Genomic DNA, 11,008 nt, shown 5'->3' with positions numbered 1-11,008 from the left:
TAGAGACAATTATAAAAACGAAATTATTGCTGGCAAAAAAAAAGCACAGGCAAAAGAGGAAGAATCCAACCATAGAAAGCTACTATGGGAATAGAGAAGACTGGGTTTGTGTTCAGGGGAGGATACTAAAGCAAAGAAACTCTCTTCAGTTCCAAAGTGTAATGTTAAATGGTCACCTTACCAAAAAGAATTCACTGAAGAACTTAAAACAGATTTTAAAAATCAAATGAGGGACATGAAGGAAAAATTAAAAAGAATAATACAAGGAAAAAAAAAAGATTATGACAAGAAAGTCAACCAATTAGAAAAAGAGATCCAGAATCTTAAGGAAGAAAGTAATTCCTTGAAAATCAGAGTTGGGGGTGGCTAGGTGGTGCAGTGAATAGAGCACCAGCCCTGGAGTCGGGAGGACCTGAGTTCAATTCCAGCCTCAGACACTTAACACACACACACACACACACACACACACACACACACACACACACAAACTAGCCTTATGACCTGGGGTAAGTCCCTTAACCCCAATTGCCCTAAAAAAAAAAGAAAAGAAAATCAGAATTAGACAAGGGGGAGTCAGAAAAGTTATAAAGAGATGAAGAGGGGGGCGGAGTCAATATGGCAGAGTATAAACAGGACCTCCCCACTGCTCCAGCTTCCACCTTCCCCAATCCATGTAAAAAGGGGACTCTAAGCAAACTTTGGAGATGCAGAACCCACAAAATGACACAGAGAAGCTAAGCCCCCACTGAGGACAGCCCAGCAGGCCGGCAGGAATCAGCTAGCTCAGTGCTCTGGGAGCCGAGCACAGCCCCAAGCAGAGGCTTTAGCCCCAGGGCAGGCCTCACCAGCCACAGGCCGGAGGGACTCCAGATCAGCAGCAGCTGTGGCCATTTCCAGATTTATCAACACATAGATGCAAAGGACAAAGTGAGAGGTCAGTGCAGTCTGGACTTTGGGACCCAGTAAGTGGGAGTGGGTGGCTTTTCCCCCTGGGTGAGAAGCCACTGAGAAGCCCGCACAGCCAGCCAGCACCACGTGGCAGCTTTAGCTCCTGGCCTGCAGAGTGTAGGGGGACCAAGCACCAGTCTGAGGGGTAATCACTCTTGCTTTAACCTGCTTGGATCTGGATTGCAGTCTAGGGTGGAGGTCCTGGGGTGTGTGTCCAGCTTGCCAGAGCGTGTGAGACCTCAGAGAGGGCACCCATCTAATACATCTGGCAGCTGAGAAAACCCCAGCATTTGGGATGAAAGCTCCCCTGTCTGGTGGCAGAGTCCTACTGTGGCAAAAAGCCCAAAAGTCAAGTGACTGAGGGGTGACATGACCAGGCAAAGGAAACAAAGCAGACAGAAGATTCCAACATTACACTTCTATTTTGGGGCAAAAAGGAGCAAAGCATGGAACAGGAGGAAGACAGTGAAATCAGAACTCCTGCACTAAAAGCTTCAAAGGAAAATACAAGCTGGTTACAAGCCATAGAGGACCTTAAGAAGCAGATAAGAGAAGTGGAGGATAAATTGGGAAGAGAAATGAGGACAATGCAAGAAAATTATGAAATGAGAGTCAACAGCCTGACTGAGGAAAATAATACCTTAAAAAATAGACTAACTCAAATGGCAAAAGAGGATCAAAAAGGCAATGAGGAGAATGCCTTAAAAAGTTGAATTTGCCAGATGGAAAAAGAATCTCAAAAGCTCAATGAGGAGAATCATTGCTTCACAATTAGATTGGAGCAAATGGAAGCTAATGACTTTATGAGAAATCAAGATGCTGTTAAACAGATCCAAACAAATGAAAGAATAGAAGGCAATGTGAAATATCTCATGGGAAAAACCACTGACCTGGAAAATAGATCCAGGAGAGATCATTTAAAAATTATTGGACTACCTGAAAGCCATGATCAAAGTAAGAACCTAGAAATCATCCTCCAGGAAGTTGAAAACTGCCCTGATGTTTTAGAACCAGAGGGCAAAATAGAGTTTGAAAAAATCTGCCAATCACCTCCTGAAAAAGAACCCAAAAAAGAAAACTCCTAGGAATATTATAGCCAGGTTCTGGAATTCCCAGATTAAGGAGAGAATATTACACGCAGCCAGGAAGAAACAATTTGAATATTGTGGAAACACAATCGGGATAACCCAGGATCTGGCAGCTTCTACACTGAGGGATCGACGGGTTTGGAATATGATATTCCGGAGGTCAAAGGAGCTGGGATTAAAACCAAGAGTCACCTACCCAGCAAAACTGAGTATCATGTTTCAGGGGAAAATATGGTCATTCAGTGGAATAGAGGACTTTCAAGCATTCTTGCTGAAAAAAACAGAGTTGAATAGAAAATTTGACATTCAGATACAAGAAGCAAGAGAAGCAAGAGAAGGTAAACAGGGAAAAGAAATCATAAGGAACTTATCAAAGTTGGAACAATTAACATTCCTATATGGGAAAACAATAATTATAACTGATGAAACTTTTCTCAGTACAAAAATAGTTGAAGGGAATAGAAATATATATATGTCTATATATGAGGGCATATGGGCATATGAATACATATGTAAATGTGTGTATATATGTTTACAGGTATAGATAGATAGAGGGCACAGGACCAATTTAACAGGAAGGGATGATACTTAAAAGGTGAAATTAAGAGGTGAGAGAGGAATATAATGAGAGGAGATGGGGAGAGACAGAATGGGATAAATTATCTCATATAGAAGAGGGAAGGGGAAATGGTTACAATGGAGGGGAAGAATAGGAAGGCAAAAGGGAATGGGTGAATCTTATTCCCATTGAATTTGGTTTGAGGAGGGAATGAAATACACACAAAATATGGTATCTCACCCTCCAGGAGAGAAGGGGGGGAAGGGGATGAGAGGAGGAATGATGGAAGGGAGGGCAGGCTGGGGGTGAGGGAAGTTGGAAGCATTCAGTTTTGAAAAGGGACGGGATCAAAGCAGAGAATAGAACAAGTGAGAGGTGGGATAGGAGGGAGGGAAATATAGTCAGTCTTTTACAATATATCTACTATGTTATTGTTTTGCATTAGCCACACATGTACAACCTATACTGAACTGCTTATCTTCCCAGTAAGGGTGGGGGAGGAAGGGAATGAATCTGGAATTCAAAGTTTTAAAATCAAATATTCAAATATATATATATATATATACTATTATTAATACTATTTTACATGTAATTGGGAAATAAGATATACAGGCACTGGGGCACAGAGATCCACTGGAAAAGTCGAAAGGGGTATGGGAGAAAATATGGGAGAGAGCGGATTGGAGGAGGGGATATCCTGTGGGACTGCTATTTTGGGGCAGTGGGTAGGGGAAAAACGGGGAGAAAATTTGTAACTCAAAATCTGGTGAAAACGAATGATGTACATTAGAAGTTAATAAAGCATTTGGAAAAAAAGAGATGAAAAAATAAAAAAACAAAATATAAAGAATGAAAAAATAGAAGACCATGTGAAACATCTAATTAGAAAAACAACGGATCTGGAGAACAGATCAAAAAGAGAAAGCATAAGAATAATTGAACTACCTGAAAATTCTGATCACAAAAAGAGTCTAGATACAATAATACAAGAAATTAATCGAAAGAAATTGTCCTGAAACGTTAGAACAAGAGAGGAAAGCAGATTCTATGAGGAAAATTCACAGAAATATTATAGTTAAATTCTGAAACTCCCAGATCAAGGACAAAATATTATGAGGAATAAGAAAAAAATACATATCACAGTACCACATTCAGACTCACACAAGACCCAATGTTGGTGACAGTAAAAGGCCACAGGTCTTGGAAAGCTATATATCAAAGAAGAACTGAGCCTCCAGCCAAAAATACAGCCCACAAAGCTAAGCGTAATTCTGAATGAAAAAATAATGGATATTTGGTCAATTGTCAGACTTTCAGAACTCTGTTAAAAACAAACCCTGAACTCAATAGAAGCTTTGACATACAAGAACCAAGAGAAATATAAGGTGCATACCACTGACCAATTACAAGGGACTGAATGATAGAATGTTTACCTTCATGTATGGAATATGTAAAACCCATGTCTAAGATTGTTACTAGCAATTAGGTAGCTTATAAGAAAGACTGGGGTAGACCTGAGTATAATATGCCTTCCAAAAGTAAAACCGTTCAAGAGCAGCTAAAAGAATACTTATCTTTTACAAATGAGGTACAGGAGGAAGAGCAGGTTCAGAGGAACTCGATGGGGGAGGGAGGCTGTTAGTTCTGGAAATCTACTTTCATCAGAAATGGGTTTAAGAAGGGGAAAGACATATACATTTAGAAGAGAATAAAAAAAATCTAAAGTTAAAAAGAAATAAAACTCTGAGGGGATAGGGAGGGGGGAGAAGATAAAGGAGGGAGCTTTAGAGGGGAGGGGGATGGAATATGTCAAAGGGGTGTATAAAAGAGTGTTTCTATTTAGGGGAAAGGGGGAATAAGGGAGGGATTGCTGGAGGGGGTCAGTTAAGTAATAGGAGGGGAAAGTAACAGGTAGAAGCAAAGTAGAGGAGTTAGGAGAGATAGGAAAAAAGAGATATGTGTAAACATAAAGACAAGATCCGCAAGAGTGGAATCTCTTAGGGAAAGTATATGTATATATCTATACCTGTATGTGTATATCATTACCTATACGTACATATATCCATGCTCAATTACAGCCTTGGGGTGTCAGGTGGGGGAGGAAGAGGGGAAAAAAGAACAAAGTAAAAAGTGTACAGCAGAGACCAAAAGAAAACGTATAAGGAAGCACAGAAAAGATGGACACCTTTCAACATAACACACAGTATTTAATATATCGGCTTTCTTGGAATGATAAGTTATTGCTATCTATATATTCTGAATTCTCCCCTATCTTCTGCTGTGCACATGACATGTTTCTTTTTCTTTTTTCTTTTATATTTAAGTTTATCGTGTTTCTTTTTCTTTTCTTATTATGTATTTAAGTTTTAGTATTTGTTTAAAACTGAAATAAATGTAAAAGGTGCTGTCCAACAGTTAGAGGATTACAAGCACAATGCAGCACTGATTCCTAGGTTGGCATGGAGATCCAATTGTGTAACGTACACGAAGCCCCATAGAAAGGTTGCCTAGTATGCCTGAGAGGAAGAAGGATTCAATGGCACTCCTTGGTCCAGTCATAAATGCATGCAATGCAGAGGAAGAACTTTCCAACCAAAAAATAAAGCAGCACAGAAATCCAAGCCTCGTCCTCAACAACAGCCTCATTACCACCATTGCTGTCCCCTTCTCCCTCCTCCCTCGTTCTCCGAATTATTAGCTCCTAACTCCTCCGAACATTAGCTCCTAAGCTTCTTGAGGTCAAAAATGGCTTCCTTTTTGGTTTTTTTCTCCCCAAGTGCTGAGACAGAGGTTCCCATGAGGACATTTGGGGAGTACAGGGAGGTTGCTATCTGAGAGCGCTCACCAAAAGGAGAAGAGACAAGGGGGATAAATTTGGTGAATTCCCTGCCTCCACATCCTCGCCAAAGTGACCTGATCCTGGGAAAGTTACACTCCATCTGATTGCCTACAAAATAGACGAGCATTCCTTCACCTCCCTCCCCAACCATACAGAGATAATCTGAGGCATAGGTTAGGGTAGGGAGCAGGTGGTCACCTGGCTGGAGAGGACTTGGAAGCTTTGGGTTAGGGGTCACCATGAATGCCTTGGGGCTTAGAGGCACACATCACAGCTGGAAGCTTCCATCTAAGATGGCACGGTGCAAATCTGGTGTCAGTGGCTGGAAGGTCTTGGATTTTCTGTCCAATACATAGACAGGGTCAGAGACAACACTCAAGTCAAAACCCTCCTGAACCAGTCGAGACTTAATGAGCTTAAATGAGTCTGTGGTCTCCAGGGAGTCCTGGGGAAAGGAAAGCAGTGTCACTGAGGGTGACCCCAAATTTCTACCCCTTAAGGCGGCCCCTCTCTTTCTTTCTCCCATCATTTCCCAGTACTTCCATGTCTCCCAGGCTAGCCGCTCACCCGGATCCGAATGAAGTGTGGGGCAGCATAGACAGGCAGCACCTTCTGAATGAAGCTATGGAGTTTCTGGCCATCAAATGTTTTTCCAGGTCTCAGCCGCACCGCCGCCATCCCGATCTTCCCCTCACAACCTGTGGGCATGCACTGGGTCACTGGGGCTGAGGAGATGACGGGGTAGACTTGCTCCCATCTGCTCATCTCTTTGCTGTCCTCCCAACCAGCCTGGGAACTTCCTGACATGGGCCAGGTCAAAGATTCTCAGGTTTCTGCCTATCCAGCCTGGTTTTTCACAGAGGAAGAGGACAATATGGCAAGAGAGCCTCTCATTCACCAAGGACAACACACTCTCCACCTCCCGTATAGACACATTCTCTCCCTTCCAGCTGTGGGGACACAGGAGGGTTTCCTTCTGTGTCAGCACCGTCTTGGTCCTTCAGGAGACCCCTGTTCCCAGACCAGAAACCCCCCGGCCACCAAGGACCATCCATCAGAAGTGACCTCTCTCCTCAATGTCATAATGGGCCTTGAAAACAAACTTTCTTCTGGCAGAAAAAAAAAAAAAAGCCCTTCAGCGTCCCTGCCTATCCGCTCCTCCCCTTTCTAGGGGCCGAAGGTGAATCCAATGAAAATCATAATCACCCTCCCTTCCCTTCAGTTAGTGTCTTCACCCAGTCCAGACCAGTCCGTGGTGCAGCACTTTTCTGTCTTAACCTGCAACAGGGGCAAGCCACTCCCTCTAGAGCGGACCCCTCCTGTAGCAGCCTTAGGTCAGGCTGGAGCCCAAGGACCAACCCCTTGGCCCATAGTCCTCTCTTCCCTTATCCAAGCACTCAGCACCCCTGAGATCCCATGTTTGAGGGGATTGGACTTCTCCCCTCTAACCCTTCTCACCAGGTACAGGAACACCGAAGACATTCACCTCCTCCAGGAAGTCCACCAAGGACAACACACCCTCCACCTCCCGTGTAGACACATTCTCTCCCTTCCATCTGTGGGGACACAAGAGGATGTCTTTCTGGGAACCTCAGGAGACCCCAGCTCCCAGACCAGCAGCAGCCCACCCCTTCCCATCAAAACCTGAACTGCTTTGTGCCCCAGCCCCAGGTCAGGAGGCCTTTTCCCTGACCGGAATGTGTCACCAATACGGTCTTGGAAGTAGAGGAAGTCATCTGAATCCCTGGACAGCAAGTCCCCAGAATTGAAGTAGACATCTCCCGGTCGCAGGACATCCCTCAGCAGCTTCTTCTCCGTGTGCTCCGGTGAGCCAAGGTAGCCCAGGAAGGGGGAGAAGCTGGTGACGAGTGACACCAGCAGGCCTGTTTCCCCTGGGGAGAGAGATAGAACTACAGAGGAGAAACAGAGGCAGGGAGGGTGTCTGGGGCAAGTCTCTGGACCTGGGAAGGGGTTGGGCTGATGAACCTCTCCACTAAGAGGCAACTCTTCTTCCCCCTCCACCACCCCCATGGCCCAGCCTCCAGCCCTGGCCCTCCTACCAGGCCCCACGGGGATGCAGTGACCCTTCTGATCCCGAACCGGCTTCTCTGTCTCAGTATCAAACCGGATGAGCTCGAAGGGACTGAGCAGCTGAGGAAAGTGAGGAGAAAAGGTGTGGGAGAGGAAGACAGAGAAGGGGCAGGCACATCCTCGAGGTGCTGGGATCCTGCTCTGCAGCTGAGTCAGGGGTCTCAGCATCCCCAGCAGGGGTGCCTCAGGGTGGACAAAGTCCCAGGGCAGGGGAGGGGGGGATCCCACTCACCTTAAGCAGGGGGCTGCTCTTTCCAACAGCCCCCAAACGCCCCGTGTAGTTAATGAAGCCAACGTTGCCCTCTGTGGAGCCATAGATTTCGCAGATCCGAACAGGCCCAAAGCGCTGCAGGAACTGCTTCCAGACCTCTTGACGAAGACCATTCCCTATGGCCAGTCGTACCTTGTGCTCTTGGTCACAGGGTCGCTGCCGGGAGCAGGCCCAAGGTCACCCAGGGGGTTGAGGCTGGGAAGTCTCCTGACTTAGGAGCCATGTAGGAGAAGGGTCACTAGTGGGATGATTTGGGGAAGGGGCTCCCTCGGGATAAGCAGGTGCGATCTAGCCTGAATTTGCCCTGGGCTAACGTGGGCAGAGGTCTTGATCTCTATATTTCCATGGGTAAGAGTCACCCTAGGTTTTACCTGGGGATGGTACAGGATTTGTGGTCTCCCCTGGGCTAACCTGCAGAGGGATAATCTCACTCACCTCAGGGGTGCTGCACAGGTACCGAAGGACCTCTCCAACGTACTGAATAACTGTCACCTGATACTTCCGACAGTCATCCCAAAATCTTGAAGCTGAGAACTTTGGGGCCAGGATACAGGTGCACCCTGGGCCAGAGAGGAGGGCTAGTCAGACTCTCAGCCTCCTGCAGGGTCCCCAACTATGCCCAAGGCCTCAACACCCATCCCGCCCCTGTACTCACAGCCTCCACAGCCCATATCTTTTGTGGGGTCTCTGGAGGTTAGGATGTGGGGGGTAAGACATGACCCAGGCACCAGGAGCAGCAACCATAGACGCTAGAGTCTGGTGTCCCCCCTGAGAGCTAAATTTCCTAGGACGGCCACTGTGTCTCTGCACCAGGGGGATAGCTAAGCTCTCCCCGAGAGCATCCCAGGGCCAAGATTAGCACCCTAAAAAGTGTGCCACCAAACAGGCAGAAAGACCAAAGGGAACCATCTCCCCAGTGCCCCCCTCCACCCAGCTAGGTGGCAGGGGAGGCACCCCAAAAGGTCCCAGGGAAGTGGTCAGTGTCATACTGCAAGAGACTTCTGTGCCTCCAGTCTTATCTCCCATATAGTCTGGGAAATCTGGTCTGCCTTGGTTTCTTAGGCCTCAGCCCAGGTCACGAGACAGAGCTCCTATCCCCACCCCCCATCCCCAAATGCAAAGGAAGAGCCGTAAAGGTCAGTGCTGGGTGTGAGGAAGGGGGCTCTGGTCACTGCTGGTGAACAGGGACAGTTTGGAGGGACAGAAGCCTGGAAGGAGGCTGTGGCAGCAGTCCAGGTGACCTGTCCCAAACATAGATAGAAGCATGGGACTGAAAGCTCAAGGAATTTGGAGACCATCCCATCCAGGCTCTTCCTTTGATAAATGGGGAAACAGAGACCCAGGAAATCCAAGGAAAGGACTCGTCCAAGGTAAGTTCGGCCTGTAAATAGCTCAACTAGGATTCCTGCTGGGTCCCACTGCCCCTTAACAGGCCCAGAGCTGTCATCCCACCTCGCAGCCTCCCCAAGCCGCCCTCACCTCTCTCTATGCAGCCCATGACACCGACCAGCAAGGCAGAGGCGTGGTAAAGGGGAAGGGCGTTGTAGATGACATCATTCTGCCGGACCCCACAAACTCTCAGGGACAATGACATCATCAGTACTCGACTGTGGCTCAAGATCACCGGCTTGGGGAGCCCTGTTGGGTGAGCACGTGCAAAGAAAGAGGCCAACTCAGGCAGATCACAAGCCCTGGAGAGGTGCCTGGTGTATGCCAGGGACGGGGTTAGGCACCAGGGGTACAGAGAACAGCAGCAAGCTGGCTAAGAGGGAAGAAGCTGGCAAACTGTGGACAGACCAGCTAGAGACAGGATACACTGGAAATAATCAACAGGGGCCAGGCACTAGCATTAAGGAAGATGCCGAGGGGCAGCTAAGTGGTGCAGTGACTAGAGCACCAGCCCTGGAGTCAGGAGGACCTGAGTTCAAATCCGGCCTCAGTCACTTAACACTTACTAGCCGTGTGACCTTGGCCAAGTCACTTAACCCCAAGTGCCCTCTCCCCCCTAAAAAAATAAAAACAACAGAAGATCCTGAGAGTCTTCCTCTAGAAGGTAGAATTTTAATAATTGTGGTTATTATTCAATCACTTTCAGTGGTGTCCGACTCTTCCTGACCCCATTTGAGGTTTTTTTGGCAGAAATACTGGAGGGATTTTCCATTTCCTTCTCCAGCTCATTTTACAAATTAGGAAACCGAGGCAAAAAGGTGTTAAGTGATTTGGCCAGGGTCACACTGCTAGTCAGTGTCTGAGGCCAGATTTGAACTCTTGAGGATGAGTTTTCCTGACTCTGGGCCTGGCGCTCTATCCTCTGCACCACATAGCTGCCCTTTTAATGATAACGGCTAACACTTACATAGCATTTGCTATGTACCAGGCATTGTGCTAAGTGCTTACCAGTTATCATTTCATTTGATCCACACAACAACCCTTAGGAGGTAGGTACTGTAGTGTTAACCCCATTTTGCATTTGAGGAAAGCCAGGCAGGCAGAAGGGTCATACAGCTAGAAAGTATCTGAAGCTGGCTTGGAACTCAGGTTTCCCCGACTTCTTGCCCAGAGATCGACTGTGACACCTTCATACCCTGAGACTTGAAGGAAGTCAGGAAGAAGAAATGAGGAGGGGGACAATTCCAGGCATGCAGGGACGGCTGGTGGAAATGCACAAGCTGGAGTGTCTTGTGCTAGAGACACGGAGGAAGTGGAGGTCGCTGCTTTGTAGAGGACTCGAAAGGCGTAAGATCTAGGAAGGCTGCAAAGGCAGGAAGGGGCCGGGCTGTGAAAGCCTTTATATTGCATCCTGAGGAAATAGGGAGTCACTGCAGTTTATAGAGCAGGGTGTAGGAGGGGGCCTGATCAAATCTGCTCTTCAGGAAAATCCTATTGGTGGCTAAATGGAGGATGGGCCAGAGTGGGGAGAGCCCAGAGGCAGCCAGACAAACCCCCAGCCCTAGTGCTGGGATGAGTGATGGGGCGAGGGTCTGCACCCAAGCAGGTGCAGCGTCAGAGTAAAGAAGGGGATAAGGTAAAGTCTACAGGCCTTGAACACAGCTTGGAAACGGTGCTGAGAGAGACAGAGATAGACAGAGACAGAGACAGACAGAGAGAGAGATAGACAGAGAGACAGAGATAGACAGAGACAGACAGAAACAGACAGAGAGAGACAGACAGAGAGAGACAGAGAGAGAGAGAGAGAGAGAGAGAGAGAGAGA

General features: G+C 47.2%; 1 protein-coding gene across 1 annotated transcript in view; it reads right to left on the bottom strand.

Moving 5' to 3' along the window:
• Positions 1-5,702: 5,702 nt before the first annotated feature.
• The window catches only part of SLC27A5 (solute carrier family 27 member 5), a 13,060-nt gene continuing 7,754 nt past the window's right edge, over positions 5,703-11,008 (bottom strand). The window contains exons 2-9 of the mRNA XM_069103448.1: positions 9,276-9,434; positions 8,232-8,356; positions 7,758-7,952; positions 7,495-7,585; positions 7,128-7,326; positions 6,893-6,990; positions 6,002-6,132; positions 5,703-5,879 (exon numbers count right to left, since the gene is read on the bottom strand). Of these exons, the coding sequence (XP_068959549.1) occupies positions 5,703-5,879; positions 6,002-6,132; positions 6,893-6,990; positions 7,128-7,326; positions 7,495-7,585; positions 7,758-7,952; positions 8,232-8,356; positions 9,276-9,434 (1,175 nt within the window). The remainder of the gene's footprint in view (positions 5,880-6,001; positions 6,133-6,892; positions 6,991-7,127; positions 7,327-7,494; positions 7,586-7,757; positions 7,953-8,231; positions 8,357-9,275; positions 9,435-11,008) is intronic.

This window comes from Petaurus breviceps, unplaced genomic scaffold (assembly GCF_028583685.1).
Source record: "Petaurus breviceps papuanus isolate PSGF00001 unplaced genomic scaffold, PetGlider_PUasm1.0 577, whole genome shotgun sequence".
NCBI classification, from domain to species: domain Eukaryota; kingdom Metazoa; phylum Chordata; class Mammalia; order Diprotodontia; family Petauridae; genus Petaurus; species Petaurus breviceps.
Note: the sequence above shows the minus strand (reverse complement) of the source record. Positions and strands in the feature narration are given on the sequence as shown.